The sequence below is a fragment of the Sinohyriopsis cumingii genome, chromosome 8 (assembly GCF_028554795.1).
Source record: "Sinohyriopsis cumingii isolate HCF-2022 chromosome 8, ASM2855479v2, whole genome shotgun sequence".
NCBI classification, from domain to species: Eukaryota; Metazoa; Mollusca; class Bivalvia; order Unionida; family Unionidae; genus Sinohyriopsis; species Sinohyriopsis cumingii.
Window position 1 is genome coordinate 109904220 of NC_142968.1, and position 25145 is coordinate 109929364.

The 25145-nt window shown below is 32.2% G+C and overlaps 1 protein-coding gene and 1 long non-coding RNA gene across 2 annotated transcripts in view; one reads left to right on the plus strand and one right to left on the minus strand.

Moving 5' to 3' along the window:
* LOC149794365 (uncharacterized) overlaps positions 1-19321 on the plus strand; it is a 51660-nt gene extending 32339 nt beyond the window's left edge. Inside the window, exons 14-20 of the mRNA XM_089968536.1 lie at positions 104-199; positions 4891-4986; positions 11657-11746; positions 13931-14086; positions 15556-16212; positions 17145-18245; positions 18750-19321. Coding sequence (XP_089824662.1) covers positions 104-199; positions 4891-4986; positions 11657-11746; positions 13931-14086; positions 15556-16212; positions 17145-18245; positions 18750-19162 — 2609 coding nt within the window. The 3' untranslated portion in view covers positions 19163-19321. The remainder of the gene's footprint in view (positions 1-103; positions 200-4890; positions 4987-11656; positions 11747-13930; positions 14087-15555; positions 16213-17144; positions 18246-18749) is intronic.
* LOC149794366 (uncharacterized) lies at positions 1679-23647 on the minus strand. Its single transcript, XR_016423021.1, has 2 exons — positions 23227-23647; positions 1679-2073 (listed from the first exon to the last, which is right to left on the minus strand). It is a non-coding gene; the product is annotated as an uncharacterized LOC149794366 (long non-coding RNA).
* Between the last annotated feature and the right edge of the window lie 1498 nt (positions 23648-25145).

The window sequence follows — 25145 nt, forward strand, 5'->3', positions numbered from 1 at the left end:
TCATTAGCGAAAGTAAATCACTTTTTAACACAATAGAATGCTCATTTCTTACCAGTTTACACTTCTAAGCTTGATTCAACAAACTGTGTTATACTATTTACAGTACTATGTGGTATGCAAAGGGCACTGGAGGAAGAGAAGGAGCAGAGAAAATTATCAGAGATGGATATGAAAATTGACATGACAGAATTGAACAAAGGTAAATATTTTGTAAACAAGAAAAATCAAAATTGTGAACATGAAACAGGCATGAGAGTTCTTGTTCTTTTGAGTGCTCTTTTAGCACTAGTCTAAACTTGAGCCTGTATTCTCAACCAACAAAAAATTATTCTCATGCTGTAACTTAGGGGTTTAAATATTTACAACCTAAAGGCAACTGAACCGTATCTACCCATTTATGATTTAATTTGCTTGTTGCTGTTGTTGTTTTACCAAGAACAATCAACTTGGTTGATATGTTGTTATGTTCTCTCAAGGCAGATGGAACTTAATCACCTAAAATATTTGTACAAAATACTGTACATAATTTAATTATTTTTTTTCAGCATGATTTTTCACCATTGATGGCAGAGTAATGCATGTCATTTACATGTTCTTAAATGTGTTGATATTTTTTGTTATGCCACATGGCATCCTCATTTGTAAAAATATTTTGAGAAACATGACGACCAAACTTAATTACCAGAAAAACTACCCCTTACATTTCCTCATTCTGTGACATGTGCAAGTTGCAAAATCATATGCTAATCCAAAATACCTTCAAATATGACTTCACAGTGAAGTTCTTGTCAAAGGTTGACCTGCATTTTTTTGAGAGACTGCACTGTAAACAGAGCACAAATTTCACTTCCGGATCATCACCAAGGCCTTATTACTCACTGTGCACTGTCACCGAAATACACATGGAGAACCACACCCTGAGCTCATATTCTCAAGAATAAACAACTACCTTTAAATCCCTACCAGAAATGTATAAATCTAACACTTCTATCACCATGAACATGAGAGAGGAAAAAATATTTTAGAAATAGACTAGAACTACATTTGTGGGTACAGAACTGGAACTATTAATTGTGACCTGATTCCTGACAGGCCCAATTTTGCATGGTCAATTTTAGTCAAACTGTTATATTTCCATGCCACACTTATTTCAACTTTATATATAAAGTCTTTTTGAATTTCCTTGCAAACAAGACATGTGACAATCTATCAGAACATGTGTAGTGCTGGTGTTCCACCGGTTGCAAGTTTTGGTCCAAATGCTCTTGAGAAACCAAAACTAAATTTGCTATATCTTCCTTAATTATAGTAATTTTTCAATACAGTAAAAACATAATTGTAACACAAGATAAGGCCAGTCTGAAAATATGTTAAGATTTAAAAATATTGATAATTTAAATTTAAATGAAAATTTAAATAAACATTTCAATTTTTAAAACTAAATTTTATTAAAACTTCAATTTTCATACAAGTTTTAAAATGCAGTTTGACAAATTTTAGACAGCAAAATTGACTAATGAATGGTATTTACAACAAGTGGTAGTTTGGGTCTGTACAAATGATAACATTTTTCCCAGGGGTAGTGAAGCAACATAGCTCATAGTGATTTTGGCAGCAAACCACAATATGCCTGTCCAGATGCATATAGGTGTACACACTAAAAAAACAATGACAGGTGCTATGTTCCACATTTATTGTGTCAGGTACTTAGACAGTTGTTTGTATAACTAGTAGTGCACTCAGGTTTTAAGTTCTGATGGGATCATTACAATGTTGTATAGCAAAAATGCATTCCATTTCAATGTTAATAACTACAAAAGGCAACAATGGGATAGGAAAATACAGTTTCTAGGGAGGGTCTTTATTACTGAACAATGGTGCTGATCTCTCTCATGAAGACCTAAGCCATGTCTTTGAGGTGCTGTATATCAGTGTGGTGATATGAACTAATCTTGGTCACTTATGGCAGTACACTGCACATGCCCTTATGAAACCATGCTATTACCACCAGACTACAGGACAGCTTCCAAGCTGATCCAACTCTAACACTTTGTTCCAGATACCAGGCTAGACCTGAAAAGATATAACATGTTTCACTTAATTCTAGAAAACAGTAAGATTTAGATAAATGAAGTTAAAATGTCTTAGATATTGTGATTTCAAAATAACATTAAGGTTGCAAGCATGGAAAAATATATTAAACTTGGCAGAGTGTCACTCAGAAATGTGAAGCAATGGCCATGTATTAAAGTGATAAATTCATCCTAAAAATATATGAAGTTTCTAGAAGCATATTTAGCCATTTACAGGTTAAATAACTAATCAGATAGACTATCTATCATAAAGTTTAAGGCAATGTTGGGGCGGTGAGGATGATCATTGGTACAAACATTAGTAAATACCAGTATACAGGAAAGTCAAGCAACAATGTACTAAATTAAAATCTTACTCATGAGGGAAATAACAATTTTGGATATTGCAAGTGAATACAGCCAAAAGTGCCATTCAGGTAACTATAGGTACCAATAAATCCTATATCATCAACTAAATGTGAAATTCTGATCCCCAAAACTTGTAAACAAGGATGGAAATTTGCATATGTGAGACATAAACAATGTACTTGTTAAGATCAAATGTACAAACATAATTCAAATGATCTGTTTGAACATTTATAGTGTATTTGTAAGAGTGTTGGTTACCAATTATTAAGTTCAATGATTCAGTGGGATCAGATATCACCTGATGCTTCAATACTGCATTCAGTCAAAGTACTAAATTGAAATATGTTACCATACGTAGGCATATTCATGATGAAAATAACATTTTGGGATATTTTCAGTGCACACAGGCAGAAATGTGCCTTACAGATTTACTATAGGTAGTGTCAGCCTATATGATACACTGAATGTGAACTTTTGATAAAAAAAACTTTATAAAATGTATGGATATTTGTTCATGTGGGATATGTAACCATGTTAAGATCAGTTGTACAAAGTTAAATTCAAATAATCTGTTTGAATAATTCTTATGTAATCTTTAGAGTGTCAGTTAACAAATATTATTAGTAATTAATAATACATAAAGCAAGTTGGTTAATTAGAATTCCCATAACATCATATAGGCCACATTATGCTGCACTACACCAATCAATATCTTAACCAAACTGAACAATAAAATGGAATGCATTTTGTGTTCAACTTGCATCATTTTGCTGTTTTCTTACATCCAAGGGTAAATATACCTGGGGAAAGTATATTTTATTCCTGTGACCTGTATTTCATTCTCAGACAGTTTAAAATGATTTAGTAGAGAACTCAAGTAGGTTGTAGTATACAGTTTTCATCTCTGTCCTCTCACTAAATGCCTTATAGCTATGTTTATAAACATTTCCTTAAAGGCTATACAAGCAGATATGTGTTACTGAGGAAGTTACTCCATCATAAACACATAAATTAACTGATTGGACCCCTAATAAATAGCTTAAATGACCAATACAAAATAGAATTTTGTCTTCATGTATTTTAAATGATAATATAATTCCCACAAATATTATATATGTGCATGGGGGGGATGATTTTTATATATATAAATTTAATTTAAATTTTTTTAATTATATTTTTAAAAAAATATAATTTAATTCTTATATTTTCAAAGTCAATATACATAACATATTCAAATTTCATGTGTCTATCATTAATAATAAAAATTTTATACCAATTTAAACTTTACTCAAATATTGCACTAACAGGACATATAACACAATTAATTTTACTATATATTCTCTACATTTATTTTTCAATACTGACCTTTCCACTGTGTGATAATCAATACAAATCATATGTTAATCTAAAATACCTTCAAAGATGACTTCACGTGAAGTTCTTGTCAAAGGTTGACCTGAATATTTTTGATAGCCTGCACTGTAAACAGAGCAGCATGTAAACAGAACACAGATTTCACTTCCAGATCATCACCAAGGCCTTATTACTCACTGTGCACTGTTGCCAAAATACATGGGGACAACCACACACTGAATTCATATTCTCAAGAATAAACAATTAGCTTTAAATCCCTACCAAAAATGCATAAATCTAACACTTCTATCACTACAAACATGAGGGAGAAAAAATGTTTTAAAAATAGACTAGAACTACATTTGTGGGTATTGAACTGGAATTATTGTGACCTGATTCCAGGTGACTGCTGTGTAAAGGTGACAATTATACATATAAAATCTGGTAGTTGGGGTCAGTTACTACTGACTGCATTAAAACTGCACTATATCAAGTACTGCAATGTATACAAAACATGTGATATATTGAGAATAACATAATATATGGAATTGTGGTACACTGATCACTGTCAAATTTCTAAATAATAATAATGAGGACTTTGTATAGGACATAATCTTTAGAAGCTCTAAGCGCTTTACAACATTAGACAACACCTATACAATAAAAACATATATAATGATATGATTACAAAAACAAACACCATGAAATTAGAAAACACAAAAAACATGCTGAGAATATTTAAGGTAGGAAATATTATTAGGTCTTTAAGTTTGTTCTTGCACTCGAAATAAGTGAGTTTTGAGAGCACTCTTGAATGTGATCGCTGTGTCTTTGTGTCTAAGTTCAATGGGCAATTCATTCCATGTTGCTGGGCCATGGTATGTGTTTTGAACAGAAAATGATGATATAAGGCCAAATTTCACATTATTTTCTTTCAACCCATATTATCATACGTTGACATGATTTCAGTCATGGGTTCATAGTAGTACCATGCTATATTTCAGAATTGCTCTCTCTCTCTCTCTCTCTCTCAACCAGTGGCACATATAATTTATGCCATTCAGATATTTATGTCATGTTAATTCTATACATTTAGGAATTGAAAGCGTGAGTCGAAAAATAGATGAGGAAGCTGGGAAAAGAGCAAAGACAGAAAAACATATCAAGTCAGAATTAGAGAAAATTCCACAAGGTAAGGCAGGCATTAGAAATGACAATGGAGGCAATTTTTATCAAAATATCTTATTAGTGCTCAGAAACATTCTAGAGAAAATTACACTTACTTATTTATGTAATGTTTTGAAAGTGACCTTCTTGTTTAGATGGTTGTATGTGTGTTTACACAGTAACTCTATCTTGTTTAGATAATTGTATGTGTGTTTACACAGTAACTCTATCTTGTTTAGATGGCTGTATGTGTGTTTACACTGTACGTGTGTTTACACAGTAATTCCATATAGATTGAACTTTTACAGTCATATTATTTCTGACCAATCAGCAAACAAGATGTATGATGTGAAGCTAGGCTGTTTACACTCGTGGTTTCTGACTTAAGCAAGGTCTTACATACAGAACTTTGGCTACAGTTATTTTCCCTATATAGTCTGTACATTTGTTTCTCGGTACTAAACTTTCCATTGTGTCCAAAATCCTTACCAAAAAATATGCAAATGAAAAATGTTTTTAAAGATTAATATATGGTGAATATTTGACATAGATTAACCAGCAATTCTTTGCAGTGGCTAAACTGTAAACAAAACATGCCAATAATCACAGATTTCACTTCTTGGCCAGCATAAGTGCCTGATTACTCACAGCGTTACAGTGTTGCCAAAATACATGCAACCATACCATAAAGCTCATGTTCTCAAATAAACAATTTCCTTTACAATTAAGTCCAAGAATGCCTACATGTATTCCTAGAATCAAAGGAAGAGAGAAAAATATACTATAAATAGGATTGGAACTCTGTTGGGACTATGTTGGGACTCTGTTGGGACTTTGTTAATAGGTACTGACCTACAAGTAATAATCCTGACCAATGTTCGATCAGACCAGTTTACTTATGGCCAATTTAAATTACACTCTTATAATTGCATGCAATGCATATTTTATTTTCTCATATTTTTTTAACTTTTATGACAAAAAAGGATTGTGAAAGTTGTCGGAGGGTGTGCAATGTTGGTGTTCAGCAAAGTGCAGTTCTTTGATCTAATGCTTTTGAAACTTAAAATGAAATTTGCTATATTGTTATTAATTACAGAAATGTTTGGTGCAGAGAAAATTACTTCCCATTCAAGAGCTTAAAACATGTCTAAAATAGAAAGATGTGGCTTAATGTAATCTAAATAGAATCTTAAATAAAAAATGTGTTATTTTGAAACATATTTTGAACATGTAAATGAAGTATTCATACAGATTTAAAATATAAATCTATCGCATTGGACTTGTCCTAATGAGACCTTAGTATTGCCACCTAACTACCAGTAAGCATTCAATTTAATCCAGCACTTCCACCTTGTTCTCAATACAAGGACAGACCTGAAAAGAGATTACATATATTTTTTTGATCTCACAGATCAGTAAGATTATAGATTATAGAAGTGAAAGTGTGCTAGATAAGGAGATTCAAAGAAACATATAGTGTGCTAGATACGGAGATTCAAAGAAACATAAAGTGTGTTAGATAAGGAGATTCAAAGACACATAAAGTGTGTTAGATAAGGAGATTCAAAGAAACATAAAATGTGTTAGATACAGAGATTCAAAGAAACATAAAGTGTGCTAGATAAGGAGATTAAAAAACCATAAAGTGTGCTAGATAAGGAGATTCAACATAAAGTGTGCTAGATACGGAGATTCAAAGAAACATAAAGTGTGCCAAATAAGGAGATTCAAAGAAACATAAAGTGTCCTAGATAAGGAGATTCAAAGCAACATAATGTGTGTTAGATAAGGAGATTCAAAGACACATAAAGTGTGTTAGATAAAGAGATTCAAAGAAACATAAAGTGTGCTAGATAAGGATATTCAAAGAATCATAAAATGTGCTAGATAAGGAGATTCAAAAAACATAAAGTGTCTTAGATAAGGAGATTCAAAAAAACAAAGTGTGTGAGATAAGGAGATTCAAAGACACATAAAGTGTGTTAGATACAGAGATTCAAAGAAACATAAAGTGTGCTAGATAAGGATATTCAAAGAATCATAAAATGTGCTAGATAAGGAGATTCAAAAAACATAAAGTGTGTTAGATAAGGAGATTCAAAAAAACATAAAGTGTGTGAGATAAGGAGATTCAAAAAAACATAAAGTGTGCTTGATACAGAGATTCAACATAAAGTGTGCTAGATAAGGAGATTCAAAAAACATAAAGTGTGCTAGATAAGGAGATTCAAAAAAACATAAAGTGTATTAGATAAGGAGATTCAAAAAACATAAAATGTGTTAGATAAGGAGATTCAAAAAACATAAAGTGTGCTAGATAAGGAGATTCAAAAAACATAAAGTGTGTTAGATATGGAGATTCAACATAAAGTGTGTTAGATACAGAGATTCAAAGAAACATAAAGTGTGCTAGATAAGGAGATTAAAAAAACATAAAGTGTGCTAGATACGGAGATTCAACATAAAGTGTGCTAGATAAGGAGATTCAAAAAACATAAAGTGTACTAGATAAGGAGATTCAAAAAACATAAAGTGTGTTAGATAAGGAGATTCAAAAACCATAAAGTGTGCTAGATAAGGAGATTCAACATAAAGTGTGCTAGATACGGAGATTCAAAGAAACATAAAGTGTGCCAAATAAGGAGATTCAAAGCAACATATAGTGTGCAAGATACGGAGATTCAAAGAAACATAAAGTGTGTTAGATAAGGAGATTCAAAGACACATAAAGTGTGTTAGATAAAGAGATTCAAAGAAACATAAAGTGTGCTAGATAAGGATATTCAAAGAATCATAAAATGTGCTAGATAAGGAGATTCAAAAAACATAAAGTGTCTTAGATAAGGAGATTCAAAAAAACAAAGTGTGTGAGATAAGGAGATTCAAAGACACATAAAGTGTGTTAGATACAGAGATTCAAAGAAACATAAAGTGTGCTAGATAAGGATATTCAAAGAATCATAAAATGGGCTAGCTAAGGCAATTCAAAAAACATAAAGTGTGTTAGATAAGGAGATTCAAAAAAACATAAAGTGTGTGAGATAAGGAGATTCAAAAAAACATAAAGTGTGCTTGATACAGAGATTCAACATAAAGTGTGCTAGATAAGGAGATTCAAAAAACATAAAGTGTGCTAGATAAGGAGATTCAAAAAAACATAAAGTGTATTAGATAAGGAGATTCAAAAAACATAAAATGTGTTAGAGAAGGAGATTAAAAAAACATAAAGTGTGCTAGATAAGGAGATTCAAAAAACATAAAGTGTGCTAGATAAGGAGATTCGAAAAACATAAAGTGTGCTAGATAAGGAGATTCAAAAAACATAAAGTGTGTTAGATAAGGAGATTCAAAAAACATAAAGTGTATTAGATATGGAGATTCAACATAAAGTGTGTTAGATACAGAGATTCAAAGAAACATAAAGTGTGCTAGATAAGGAGATTAAAAAACCATAAAGTGTGCTAGATAAGGAGATTCAACATAAAGTGTGCTAGATACGGAGATTCAAAGAAACATAAAGTGTGCCAAATAAGGAGATTCAAAGAAACATAAAGTGTCCTAGATAAGGAGATTCAAAGCAACATAATGTGTGTTAGATAAGGAGATTCAAAGACACATAAAGTGTGTTAGATAAAGAGATTCAAAGAAACATAAAGTGTGCTAGATAAGGATATTCAAAGAATCATAAAATGTGCTAGATAAGGAGATTCAAAAAACATAAAGTGTCTTAGATAAGGAGATTCAAAAAAACAAAGTGTGTGAGATAAGGAGATTCAAAGACACATAAAATGTGTTAGATACAGAGATTCAAAGAAACATAAAGTGTGCTAGATAAGGATGTTCAAAGAATCATAAAATGTGCTAGATAAGGAGATTCAAAAAACATAAAGTGTGTTAGATAAGGAGATTCAAAAAAACATAAAGTGTGTGAGATAAGGAGATTCAAAAAACATAAAGTGTGCTTGATTGATACGGAGATTCAACATAAAGTGTGCTAGATAAGGAGATTCAAAAAACATAAAGTGTGCTAGATAAGGAGATTCAAAAAAACATAAAGTGTGTGAGATAAGGAGATTCAAAAAACATAAAGTGTGCTTGATACGGAGATTCAACATAAAGTGTGCTAGATAAGGAGATTCAAAAAACATAAAGTGTGCTAGATAAGGAGATTCAAAAAAACATAAAGTGTATTAGATAAGGAGATTCAAAAAACATAAAATGTGTTAGAGAAGGAGATTAAAAAAACATAAAGTGTGCTAGATAAGGAGATTCAAAAAACATAAAGTGTGCTAGATAAGGAGATTCAACATAAAGTGTGCTAGATACGGAGATTCAAAAAACATAAAGTGTACTAGATAAGGAGATTAAAAAAACATAAAGTGTGCTAGATACGGAGATTCAACATAAAGTGTGCTAGATAAGGAGATTCAAAAAACATAAAGTGTACTAGATAAGGAGATTCAAAAAACATAAAGTGTGTTAGATAAGGAGATTAAAAAAACATAAAGTGTGTTAGATAAGGAGATTCAGCATAAAGTGTGCTAGATACGGAGATTGAAAACAACATAAAGTGTGTTAGATAAGGAGATTCAAAGAATCATAAAGTGTGCTAGATAAGGAGATTCAAAAACCATAAAGTGTGCTAGATAAGGAGATTCAACATAAAGTGTGCTAGATACGGAGATTCAAAGAAACATAAAGTGTGCCAAATAAGGAGATTCAAAGCAACATAAAGTGTGTTAGATGAGGAGATTCAAAGAAACATAAAGTGTGTTAGATGAGGAGATGCAAAGCAACATAAAGTGTGCTGGATAAGGAGATTCAAAGAAACATAAAGTGTGCTAGATAAGGAGATTCAACAAAACAAAGTGTGTTAGATAAGGAGATTCAAAGAAACATAAAGTGTGCTAGATAAGGAGATTCAAAAAAACATAAAGTGTGTTAGATAAGGAGATTTAAAGAAACATAAAGTGTGCTAGATATGGAGATTCTAAGAAACATAAAGTGTGTTAGATAAGGAGATTCAAACCAACATAAAGTGTGCTATATAAGGAGATTTAAAAAAGACATAAAGTGTGCTAGGCAAGGAGATTTAAAAAAACATAAAGTGTGCTAGATAAGGAGATTCAAAAAACATAAAGTGTGTTAGATAAGGAGATTCATAGAAACATAAAGTGTGCAAGCACAGGAAAAATAACTTCAACTCGTGACACTCACAAGTGTTAAGCAATGGACATATTTTAAGTGACTGATCATCCCCAAAATAAATGTGGTTTCCAGAAGTATGTTTATGAGGGTATGTTCAGTCATTTACAAGTTAAATAACTAATAAGTTATACCAGCTATGTATATCTTAAAGTTCAGAACACTGTGGGGATGATGAGGTTTGTCCAGTTGTGTAACAGTTAGTACATACCATTATACAGGAAAGTGGAATGACAAAGCACTAAATTAAAAGATATTACCTGAAGTGAGCTATTTCAGGATGGAAGCATCAGTTCTGAATATTTTTTACAAGTGAATACAATTTGTTATCATATGTACTTCCTACAAGTCAAGTAACACTACAAACAACAAAGGTCCTGACCTGCCATAGCACAATGAGCCTGCAGATAAGGGTATATGCTGTTTTTGTTACTGAGTACTCCTAACAAACTGCACAGACCTAGATTTGCCAGCACATTATGCAATGGCAGATCTGGGTCTGTGCAGTTTGCAGTAGGACTTGTCTAATAAGTGAGTAAATATGGTATATGCCTGGCAGATCAACCATAGGTTCATTTGGAACCTCTATTATCAGCAAAATGTGAAATGCTGACCACATAGATTCTAAACAAGGATGGATATTTGTTCAAGTTCCAATTTAAAGTCTGAAGGTTGACTTGTTTACTGGACTTAGGTCACAGTTATTTTCCCTACATAGTCACTAAAATAAATTTGTCAGTACAAAACATTCCAGGTCCTAACAAATCATATGTTAATCTAAAGCATTAACAAAGATGAACTTGGGGTGATGTTCTTGTCATAAGTTAACAGGCATTTTAATTTTAGAGGCTGAACTATCAACAAATCAACCTGCCAAGGGTCACATCTTTCATTCTGGGCCAGAGTTAATGCCTGACTACTCACTGTACATGACAATACACACAGATAATCTGAAAATAGATAGGGCCTGAAAAAAGATTGGGACTGAAAATAGTCCCAGAAGTAATAATTGTGACCTGAGTCCCATCAACTGATACTAGTTCTGTTGAGTTTTCAATTCACCAATGAAATAACAGTTTTCATCTTTATGGAAGTGAACAAACCTCCAGTAGAATGTTATGCTTGTATAGATAACTTCCTAACACAAAATGGTGTGATTTTTTGGATGGGTCACTAAAAGTGGAATTCAGAATGTCACCTGATAATGAATCTTTATTGGTGCTCTGGTCAGACCTGATTATTAAAAAGTAGAATTTATTTTAATCTGATTAGATGTGTAGTTTAAACATCTGTTTTGTCGGGTTTTTTGTGTGTGGGTGTTTTCTTTACTCTTTTGATCTTCCTGGAGTGTATATCCTAAAGAACAGTGCACTTCAATTTAAAATTTGTAAAAATTGAATTAAGAGCACATTTATCATAAAGAGCAATAGTTATGTTTCTCATTGTGACTGTTAATTTCTTTCTTTCTTTGCATTTCTGCATAATTTCAGAATTCAAAGACATCCACAAAAGAATTGGCTACCTGGGTGATGCAAACACTGACCTGGATATATCACTGGTTAATCCAAATAATTGCCATGGTATACCTATAGAATTTTTCTGAACAGTATACAAAAAAGTACAGAATAGCCAAATTTCAGTGGGGTGTAGATAACTTGTAAAATTTAAGTAGGTACTTTTTATTTTCTTACAAAGATTCAAATGTATCTGTAAGAGAAGGAAGAACCTTACGATGTTCGATAATGTTGTCTTTGCTGCATCATGCTGTTGCTTGGCACAGAACTATTTGTCACATGATTATCCAGCAACTAAGAACAGGAGTTTTAGGGGACATGCTACTTTGATTCACACAAGTTCAAAGTTAACTTCATATAAATTATTCAGCAGACAAAATAAATAGCTTTTAAGTGTACAAGTTTGAAATATTGATTATTTTAATCTTGGATGCAAATATAATGGAAATTGAAATGGAACAAGAAGAAATATTATGCAAAAAAGTTATGTACAAAATCTTTTCCCAAAATGTTAATGAAAAACAAACAAAATTGTGATAGAGAAATTGGTTAGAACATATTTGATACACTCTAATTATGTCAATATTTATGATAGTTTATACTAGACATGCGACCATCAATTATTAATAGATAAATCAGTTAATTTCCTTGCTTATTTATCAGATACCTTTCATGTAGTGTGTTCTTTGACCACAGTCTAATTCTGGAAGTTAAAGTGTGAATATCTGGTCATCCTGTGTGACCAAACAGGTATCTGTTATCATTAATTGCTTAATAATGAGGGCTGTTCCATTAAAACATACCTGGGACCCAGGGAAGGCACTTTTAAAGTGGGTACTCACTCACAGATGCAATTTAGAAATTTCGTATCATTTTAATATGAAATCTGTGAAATCAATGTGCCCTGGATTATATATTTTAAAAAATTGCCTTTGCTGGGTACCATGTATGTATAAATGGAACAGCCCTGACTGAGTCAGGTCAGTTTTTCAAATCCACTTGGTTTATCTTGACATTTACAAGTTACATTGTCAGACTGGAAAGTTAAACTTTATTTCATATTAAATACATTTTAGTCTGATGCAAATTTTTGGTACAAAAAGAAAATATTTCATTTCCATTTTTCCTCTTTGTATTATAATAGATTGTTTTTGATTGGAAACAGACTGTGGAGATGATGATACAACTGGTTTGATATAATGCTATGTCAGCATGATGGTACACAAATCATAATGTGTCAAAATGATGGTACACAAATGATAATATGCCAAAATGATGGTACACAAATGATAATGTGCCAAAATGATGGTACACAAATGATAATGTGCCAAAATGATGGTACACAAATGATAGTGTTCCAAAATGATGGTACACAAGTGATATTATTATAATACTGAAAGTACCCAAACTTGGCCACTTCCAACTAATATCCATTAAGCATGAAGTTTACAGATTGTTTTATTGTTATTGTATGTACAGTTGGAAATTTAGTCTACATACCTGACAAAAATAAAGTCAACAAAAGTTTTCTGCTCCTAAATTAAATTAATTACATAGTTTTTAACTGTAAGACTTCATTCTCTTAATGACATCACATGACTTGTTTGTTTGTTTCTTTATATGTTTGTTTATTTGGTGTTGAAAGGCACATCAAAAAACAAAATGTTACATCATGCCAAGGCAATGGAAATATTGCCTATGAACACACAAATGTTTCTTATTGCAAGTTGTACATGTCTAACATATTGTCAGATTATATGTGTTCATAATTTTCATTAGGATAGATGACCAACTGAGAAACTGAAAGTAGGATGAGATGTTATATAATCTCTGACTCGTTAGTAAAAGGCAAAATTTCAATTTAAAAAGATCAATGATTCTAAAATAATAATAAAATTTAGACTCTTAAATGTTTTGTATTAAATATCTCTAATATTACTAATATGGTTACTGATAGTCATGTATGTATGACTAAGCATTACCTCCACTTAGCAATTATTAATTTGACTTACCCCATAATTAATTTGACTTACCCCATAATTCATTTGACTTACCCCATAATTAATTTGACTTACCCCATAATTAATTTGACTTACCCCATACACTTAGCCATGCATGCATGACTGACACAATTAGCACAAGTTACCAAAACACAAAAGAGACAGTTGAATTTTAAATTTAAGAATTATTCTATAACCAAATAAAAACTTGTTAAACATTTATGTCAAAGTTAAATTCTTTGTTGCACAGATATCAGAATGGCAGAAGAAGGAATAGAACACATGCATCATTCATATTTAAAAACCATCAAAGAGGAGCTTGAAGAGGACAGACCCTGGTCCGACACTGATCATATTGATCCTTGGAACAAAGAAGTGAGGGATATATTAGAGGATATAGACCCAGGTATGGAGGTCATTCTTTTATGTTGTATCTATGAAGCTTGAGTGAGTAAATGTTGTGGCCTCTGAGTCCATTGTGTCCCATACTTTGTCACAAAAATGTACTGTGGCTCTTGAGATATATATATATTTTTTTAAATGAGTAAAAAATTATTTAGTTAAGCTGGTGTTTAATTAAAATTTGCAGTGATACAATACCATTGTTAAAATTGATAAGAACTATAATTATTTACAGGGAAAAGGGAATCAGAAAGAATGCATCACAACAATGATACAGACAAAATATGGATATAACTTAATGCTGGTTTTCAGATGTTTTGACTTATTATATAATAAAATCCAACTAATATTATACATATCATGCATAACTCAAATACTGCTTATAACGCGAGTCCAACTACAAACAATACAGACCCCAAACTTGCATCTCATCATTAGCTGGCATATCAGAATCAGTGTTGGTGATTTTCTTAATGATGCCTAACTACCTGCATAGACTCAGATTGATGCCTAACTACCGACATTGACTCAGATTGATGCCTAACTACCTGCATAGACTCAGATTGATGCCTAACTACCGGCATTGACTCAGATTGATGCCTAACTACCTGCATAGACTCAGATTGATGCCTAACTACCTGCAGAGACTCAGATTGAAGCCTGCATAGACTCAGATTGAAGCCTAACTACCTGCATAGACTCAGATTGAAGCCTAACTACCTGCATAGACTCAGATTGATGCCTAACTACCTGCATTGACTGGCATATCAGGATTAGTGTTGTTGATTTTCTTAATGATGCCTAACTACCTGCATAGAAGGCTAACTCAGATTGAGGCCTAACTACCTGCATAGACTCAGATCTACAGGCACACTTTGCAGCAGTAAATCTAGATCTGTGCAGTTTGCAGTTGGACTTGACTAATAAGCAAGCATATATGGCATTTCATGTTTATGTTTATGGATGATGCTATTTTTATGAGGCATTTTAAAGATATCACCAACTACCCATGAGGAAGGATATTAATCTAGAGTCTTGATTGGTTTGCTCCATGTCACAATCTAAAAATCAGTGTAAGGAGATATGTTTTGGTGTGAGGAGGCTAATGGCTTTCTAGCCATCTTTTCACTTAAAGTCAAAAAGGGTGATAAATCGTCCAAATTTAATGCCATACATTTTTGTTGATTATTGGTTTTTCTTTAACATACTGTCAATTTCAGAAGATTGAAATGACAAAAAAAAAAGAATACATCGGTGTTGAATGTCAGTGAGATATTTCAGCATGGTATCTTTTTTAATTATAATTTAGCTGATTGCATTGTCATCAAGCCTTGGCACCAGAGAAGGCCAGCTTTACAATTTTTAATTTAAGATATTAATCCTTTCACACTAGATTATGTAAGTGTTTTTATTTCATTCCATTTTTATATATTCAAAGTTTCTGCTTTTTACTTGTTTATTTACTGATTGTAGGTAGTTTGGAAGCTAAATTTATGGATCATATTAAACAAGCAGATTTTAATGGCATACAAGCCTTGCTGGAGAATGGATATATACCGCCTCTGGATATCATGCAGCATGTAATAGATCTCCATGGACACCGTCGGCCTATTCGATTTGTCCTCAGCAAAATGGCAAAGAGTCTTCTTCTGCAGATTCCCGAGGCTGACAAAGTATGGGCTGGGTATGACTCATTGCTTCAAAATACTCCAATATTTGTGGTCAGTGTGGATCATCATGTTGACTTGTCAAATGTTACAACAATAGATTCATTTGGGGACTACAGCTCTGTGATCCACAGAAACAGAAATACTTATGATCCTTTGGAAGATGTGCCTGACACTCATTTGCAAATGAGACACATAAATCAGGTTTTGAATCTGATACCCATAAGTCAGTTTAAAATGTTGTTGCAAGAACACAGCAATTTACTGTATTTTGGATTGGATAATTATCAACATTTGGGCACTGGTTTGATGCGCAGTGTAGATAAATCAGACAGTGCAAACTTGGTTCTTCTTGTGTATGTTCCATTGAAGGGAATTATTCCAGTTGGTGAGTTTGAATTCCCATCGGCAATATGTAATGTGCCTATAAAAGTCAGAACTGCAAGTTATCCTACCTCACTGGGTAAGTGTATATAATTTATTATATATTTAGTAGGACTTTACAAAGTGAACTACCCATCATAATAATTGAGGCTTATCATCAGATATAAAACAGTTATGATGCCCCATTGAATCTGTATGTTATAAATAAATATCTGCAGTATTTTGCTATAGTATTATTAAGCATCGTACTAACAATCACAGACAATTCTGATTGATAAGTGTTAATCATATCAGTTTAGCACCTGTATTGTAGTGATACCACTTTTGCAACAGAACTTTTTTAATTTCTAAATTTCATGATGTAACTCTGTCTAAATTTCACACTGTAAATCTGTCTAAATTTCACACTGTAACTGTCTATATTTCACACTGTAACTCTGTCTGTATTTCACACTGTAACTCTGTCTGTAATTCACACTGTAACTCTTGTCTAAATTTCACATTGTAACTCTTGTCTAATTTTCACACTGTACTCTTGTCTAAATTTTACACTGTAACTGCCTAAATTTCACACTGTAAATCTGTTTAAATTTCACACTGTAACTGTCTATATTTCACACTGTAACTCTTATTTCACACTGTAACTCTGTATTTCACACTAACTTCTGTCTAAATTTCACACTGTAACTCTTGTCTAAATTTCAAAATGTAACTCTTGTCTAAATTTCACACTGTAACTCTTGTCTAATTTCACACTGTAACTCTGTATTTCATACTGTAACTCTTGTCTAAATTTCACATTGTAACTCTTGTCTAAATTTCACACTGTAACTCTTGTCTAAATTTCATATTGTAACTCGTCTAAATTGCACACTGTACTCTTGTCTAAATTTCACACCGTAACTCTGTCTAAAATTCACATGGTAACTCTGTCTAAATTTCACACTGTAACTCTGTATTTTGTTCACAAGTTTATTATATATCTAGATAATGTAATTGTTTACTTTTCAGATGAAATTGAGCCAACTGCAAGAATGCTTATGACTCAGATCCTGATGAGATTTGTTAAGGAGCAGGATTCTGCTGCAACCATGGCCTTACTGGACAGAGGTCTTGTGCCAAACAGTGAGTTCATCCAGGAAGAAATATTGGTACAAGGGCACTGTAAAGGACTGGCCATGCTGTTGTCAGAAATGGCATCGTACTTTGCCAGCTGTATATCAGAACATTGTACAGCTTGGGCAGGTTACAGGTACCAAAAAGCAGAGAAGCCAGTGTTTTGTATCACTTTGGAAAATGAATCCGAAACTGTTGCAAAAGAGACTCTTCCAATGGCATTCCAAAGCTATGACTGTATTATTCGCCACAAGAATGTGGTAAGCAATGAAGATAAAATAGTGCAACAGGCAGTTATAGAATATGGTAAACGAATACCTAGTGAAGAAGTTGAAAAAATGCAACAGTGCATAGCAAAGAATTCTGAATCCCTTATCAGTTGCCATAGTAACATCACTGGCATTGGTTTGTGTTCTTTTCGTTCTATTGGCTATGGGACTGACAAAGCCAGACTTATTGAGGAAAATTGCATAGTGTTGTCTGTTACTGTAAAGGGCCTGATTCCTTTTGGAGAATACAAGTTCCCAAGTGTGATAGATGGTATTGCAGTGGATGTAAGGGAAGGGGGTTTTGTGCTTTTTTCGGGCCATAAAGCACAGGCATACTATCAACATGTGCGTATGGGATGTGCAATAAGCATAAATCCATCCAGTTTTGGAACCCTTGGAGGATTTGTTGACCTGCCGAGAGGAAGTATTGGATGCATCACCAGTGCACATTGTTTTATGCCCATTGATGCATCAAGCAAATCTGATGATGGATCAATGGATGGTCTGGAACTTTATGATGAGATTAATACAAATTACATAATATCTCAAGCTGTGTACCAACCGGGGCCAACTGTGGAGGCAAGTGAGTTTGGGAAGGTGTCGAGAATCGCATTGAAAAGTGGTGATGCTAAGAGGTCAGGTGTAGATGCTGCACTGATTGAAATAACAGATCCTGAGAGAACCCCAGATTCTGGTCTTTTCCCTGACACTGATAGTCCCAATTTGGGTAAGCTTTTAATGAAAATATTTCTTTCATAAATTTAGTGGTGGAGTTGTAGTCTCAATTTTTCTGTGAAAAGAGATGCATCTAATTTGACTTTGTTTCTAATTATCCAGAAAAAAGTCCTTTCAAAAGGAATTTTTTTTTTCAAGTATGTTGGACAGATGCATTAGCCTTATGAATATATATGTCATTGAATAATAATGTTAATTGAGGAGTGTTTTCAGAAACCTGTATATAAAAATATATGCATATTTTGCTAAAGCTATACATTTATAATATGACTGTTATATTACCCATGAATGTACAATGTATGGTAAGTTCTTTTGACAATTAGCTCATAATAAACACAAATATTAAAAAGATGCATCTTTTTCAATTTGTATTCTACATTTAAATCTTGTTCATACATCGTCATAATTTTGATTGTAATTCTTTGAAGTTTATATTACTCACAGTATGGTTCTATGAAACGATAAGTGTCATTTTCTTTTTTGGGTGTCAATGAAGAATCTCTAATGATATTTGATACTGGATTTCTTGGAGAAGAGAAAGACATATTGGAAAATGGAGATCAGGTAATAATGTTTGGCAGTTCCAGTGGAATCCAGCGTGGGAGGCTTCGACAAGGAAATGTCATTGTAAAAAGGAATACAACTTCAACAGGTCCCATACCAAGCACAATGTTCAACCAGTTTGAGGTTCATCCTGTGTCTGGCGAAAGGTTTGCAACTGATGGTGACTCAGGGGCACTTGTTTTCCAAGGAAGCCAGGGAAATCTGAAGAATCTCAGAGCAATTGGAATGGTTATAGGAGGCACACTTTCAAACAATGCTGTCGTTACTCCAATTCGTGACATCCTTAAGGCACTGGAGCTAGAATGTGAACAGTTCAAAATGTTCCCAGCATTGGATACTGAATGAAGAGTGATCACTCTGAGAATATTTTTCAAGATATATATATAATATACCTCTATTACATTAGATATATTAACAATAATGATGCTTTCCTAAGACATTTGATTTCACATGTCTGCTAATGATCATTCTAAGTATATGACAATAAATAAACAGTAGAATTTGTCTGATTCTGTGATACTTATGTTCCCCAGAGTAAAGTGAAAAGCTTCACATATAGCACTGTCTCACTATAGTCCTATGGCTCTGTTCTTTTTTATAATTTGGGTATGGTCATGAAACCCTTTTTATTATGCAGTGGCAAAATTATATTTATCGAATACTTTATCATAAAGGTGTTTCTCCAGTGCGTTATACTCTATGGCTTCCATGGATAATGTCACAATGGGGGAGTGATGTATAAAGTATTTAGACAGTGGCGATAATGAGGTGACTTTACAAGTAGTTTTGCATGTTTGTGAGATTTAAGGGTTTAAGATTTAAGATTTAATTATTTTCTAGCAATGGATCTGGAACTCAATTTTCTAAGTAAGGCAGTGGCAAAAACATAACTTTATTCCATGGACTTGAACAAATAACTGCTGGAGTCAGTTTTATACTGCATTCAAAATATTCAATTATGCCTGCACTGCTGAAGATTTTCTTGGGTGGTTTTTTTGTGTATTCAGTTGGGTCTGAATCTCATCAATATGAATTAAGTATGGGCTTAAATTTATATTTATGATCTAACAAAATGAAATTTATGTCTGACTTAAAAATCAGCCAATGGTTTTAAGCATAAAACTTAATTTATATTTAGAATCCAGCAATATGAAAGTCTCGTCTTACTTAAAATTGACCAATTGTCTAAAGATGAGATTGAACTTAAGACATGTCCATGTGAAATTGGGACCAGCTCCATTCCATGAGCAGCTTCAGCTACAAACGATACGCATATCATCCCAATGCTGTATATAGACATCAATCAAGTACATTAGAAAACAACTCTATAGAAAACAATAGATGCTTACATTTGTCACCTGTGTATTGATATCATGAATACCCTGAGTTAACAATGTCATGAATATCCTTAGTACATTATCATGAATACCATTAATACATTATCATGAATACCATTAATACATTATCATGAATATGTGAGCACATTATCATGAATACCCTGAATACATTATCATGAATACCCTGAATACATTAACATGAATACCCCAAGTACATTATCATGAATACCCTGAGTACATTATCATGAATACCCTGAGTAAATTATATACTAATGCCTTAAGTAACATGACCATCAACACTCACAGCATTGGAGTGAATATATGATAATGTCTATTTTGAGTGGATGCAAGTGTTGCACAGTCTGTGTTTTGGACCATACATGCATGCATTCAAACTTGAAGACACTCATTCAGCTTGAAAGCAAAGCCATGGCATCTCAGTGATTAGCATGCCTGACTTGTGACCAGAAGGTTGCAGGTTTGAATCCTACAGCTGTCTGAGCAAGACACTTTATTCCACTTGCCCTGGCACAATATACATGTAACCTTCATGTGCTAGTATGCCATATGAATAATAATGTGTACATCACACATGCCAAAACAAATGAAGAAAAAGTGCATTAAGATTAGTGCATCACTGCCAAATAAAAGATGCATGCCACACAAACTGTCACTTTATATCTACATCATTACTAAAAACAGGGATGTACTATGTGCTATATATGTCATGACCACCAACAATTTGAAATGTAAGTGTTGAAGTGTCCTACTATGACAGACAACTGAACCATGTAGGCAATATTCTGAAAATAAATGTAAATTTGAATCAAATTTGACTTGGAAGTGAGGATATATGTACACATTTGTTTGGTTTATGGTTACTCCACGGCCAGATGAGTCCTAATTTTTTATTATTTATTGTGTACCAGGGAAATTCCAATTCCTATTCACCAACTACCATAGGATGGGTAAGACTGTATGATGAAATTCAGCAGCAGTCCTCAATGCCTATGTATTGTAGGCAAAACAAATTCATGAAGAAAAGTGTATTTTTCAATCACGTAGTTTTCATTTTGATTTTCAGTATTTTATGTTCTAAAATTATTTAAAACTATTATCATCTACAATTAAAGTGAATTAAAATATCTTCAGCAAGAACATTTTACACTTGATAAAATTGTAAGATGAAAGAAATATATCCAACACATGTTATAAAGTATTTTATTTAATAAATAAGATATTATGGTTATTATCACTTTAATTTTATTATTATGCATGGAAATATTCTGATCAAGAGATTAATGACTGCCACAATCTATAGACTGTAAGATAAACTGGATAATTTGCTGACTTTACTGAATGTTATTTTATTTTAATTTATTTTTATCATCCACCATCTTATTCCAAAAGGAATATTTCACTTGTCATTAATTTGCAACCATGTATTTACAGCTAAGAATAAACTATTCCAAATTTAACAATTTCCCATTAATTTTATTTTAATTGACAAATTAGCATCAGCACCTGTATCTTATTTAACATTGTGATTGAAGTAAAAATGTATTAAAATTTCTTGAACAAAACCAATACCACAAAACAGGATTTCTCAATTCTAATTAAAATAAGTAATAAATTAGCAGCTGTTACACTTGAAGTATCGTGACGATGACAATATATCCAGCATTCTTTTCCTGGTTTTTTGTGTGGGTGGACTGCAGTTTGACCAAACTCTACTTTATTTTCTAAGTATACCAGAGAGGAGAGCCAATTGAAATTGATGAGTGGACAGTACAGAGAATATCTACAGTAAAAGGGCACAATAACAATTATTTAGATGGTACCGAAGCCATAATCTATAAGCATGTAGATTGTTTATGGGTCAAAAAGGAACAACAGAATTACTCTGAACCAGCATTAAGATTTTTTGATGGAAAAGGAAAGATTTTGGGCATAATTATCACTGTCATTCATCATTTTAAAGAAATAAATTCTTTAAAATATTTTTTTCCAATAAAATAGTACCATTTCAAGATAGAAGCTGCAAATCATATACACTGTAAAGACTTTCTTTGGTACATTGTAATTACTGGAAACAAATGGAGTTCAGGCTAAAAAATTATGACTATCTCATATCTATCTAACCTCCATCAATAAAATAACAGAATATTCCCAGTATATGTATGTAGGATAGGAAAATCTAGCACAAATGTATATGATATGTGTCACGAATGAGGCCTGCTGAACTCTTGACACAAATATCAGTTTGCAGAGCTTTGACTTTCCTATCACGTCTGCATATATCAGGAAGATTCTTTTCCTCTTCCACCACATGCATTGAGTTGACAGCTATATATAAAAGGTGAAAAAGCATAAAAGTTGTGCCCAATATATGTGCATCAATAACATTAGGTGCATGGTGTCACAAGTAGCGCATGAACATATTGTCTTCCCCTGAATTAAGTAAATCCATCTTACCTTAGAATCCATATTTGAAGTCGAAAAGATTTGAAAACAAATTATCAACAGTGTAATTAAGGTTACTTAGATGTGTCTTGCTACTAAGACAACTAAGTACCAAGTGTGACTACATCTTGACTCTGAGTATCAAGTGTGACTACATCTTGACTCTGAGTATCAAGTGTGACTACGTCTTGACTCTGAGTGCCTAGTGTGACTCCATCTTGACTCTAAGTACCAAGTGCAACTCCATCTTGACTCTAAGTACCAAGTGTGAGTACATCTTGTCTGTAAGTACATTGGGTGACTCCATCTTGACTCTAAGTACCAAGTGCAACTCCATCTTCACTTTAAGTACAAAGTGTGACTACATCTGGACTCTAAGTACCAAATGGGACTGTCTTTACTCTGTGACTGCATCTTGGCTCTTTCAGTACAAATATATCATCAGCCAATATTTTTGTTCTAACAATATTCCTATGATCACAGTAGGCATCTTGTGTCAATTTACTGACATCAATTTTTTATAAATAATGTGACAAAGAGCACCTGTCCAAAAGTAGGTTGCATGTACACAAAGCAGTCATGACAATACAACTAAAAGAGATAACTTACCCAAAAATAACTCCATTTTTCAGACAATAATGACTCAGCGGTTAGCTTGCTGGAATCATTCCCATCCTAACATCAGACTGGCATAGGTCAGCTACCATGATGTCCATCATGTTACAACTTCAACTGTCCTGGCACTCAGTAACCTTCCTGTGTTGCTGTGCCATACGATACTAAATGAAACCAAGACAGATTTAATACACACCATTGCATGTATTTGCAGTCACACTAAGTGGTTAATGTGCCAGACTAGTGGAAAAGAAAAGTGGGAAGACTGACATTTGTCTCTGGGCATCATATTTCTTCACCATGACATGATCTTCCTGTTCTGATGTGCTGTAAGTACCAACAAATGAGTTCCTTGAAAGGACTGACATTCTGTTGACCAAAAAGAATTTGCTGAAATTCTTGAGAATTTCATCTGTTACTTTGAGAATTATTTTGTTTAAAATTATTTTGCTAATGAAATTACTGTGGTAATACAATAACTTTGGCAATAAAATTACTGTGGTAATCAAATTACTTTGGTAAAATAATTGTTTTGGTAATGAAATAACTTTGGTAATAAAATTACTTCATTAATAAAATTACTTTGGTAGTAAAATTACTTTGGTAATAAAATTACTTCAGGAATGAAATGACTGTGGTAATAAAATAACTGGTAATAAAAGTACTGTAGTAATGAAATTACTTTGGTAATAAAATAACTTTAGTAATAAAATTACTGTGGTAATAAAATAACTTTGGTAATAAAATTACTTTGGTAGTGAAATTACTGCAGTAATAAAATAACTTTGACAATAAAATTACTTTTGTAATGAAATTACTTTGGTAATGAAATAACTTTGTTAATAAAATTACTTTGGTAATGAAATTACTTTGGTAGTAAAATAATTTTGGTAATGAAATAACTTTATTAATACAATGACTTTGGTAATAAAATTCCTTTGCTAAAAATTTCCTTTGGCAATGAAATTACTGTGTTAAAAAATAACTTTGGTAATAAAATTACTTTGGTAATAAATTTCCTTTGGTAATAAAATTACTTTGGTAATGAAATTACTGTGGTAATAAAATAGCTTTGGTAATAAAATCACTTTGGTAATAAAATAATGTTGGTAATAAAATTACTTTTGTAATGAAATTACTGTGGTGATAAAATAACTTTGGTAATAAAATTACTTTTGTAATGAAATTACTTTGCTAATGAAATTACTTTGGCAATGAAATTACTGTGTTAATAAAATAACATTGGTAATAAAATAGCTTTGGTAATAAAATTACTTTGGCAATGAAATTACTTTGGTAATAAAATAACTTTGGTAATAAAATTGCTGTGGTAATAAAATTACTTTGGTAATGAAATTACTTTGGTAATGAAATTACTGTGGTAATAACATTACTTTGGTAATGAAATTAATGTGGTAATAAAATAACTTTGGTAATAAAATTATTTTGAAATGAAATTATTTTGGTAATAAAATTACTTTTGTAATGAAATTACTGTGGTAATAAAATAACTTTGGTAATAAAATTACTTTGGTAATGAAGTTACTGTAGTAATAAAATTACTGTGGTAATAAAATAACTTTGGTAATAAAATTACTTTGGTAATGAAATTACTTTGGTAACAAAATTACTTTTGTAATGAAATTACTGTATTAATAAAATAACTTTGGTAATAAAAAAACTTTGGTAAAAAAACAACTTTGGTAATAAAATTATTTTGGTAATGAAATTACTTTGGTAATGAAATTACTGTAGTAATAAAATAACTTTGCTAATAAAATAACTTTGGTAATAAAATTGCTGTGGTAATAAAATAACTTTGGTAACAAAATTACTTTGGTAATGAAATTACTGTGGTAATAAAAAAAATTGTTAACAGAATAACCTTGTTAATAAAATAACTTTGATAATAA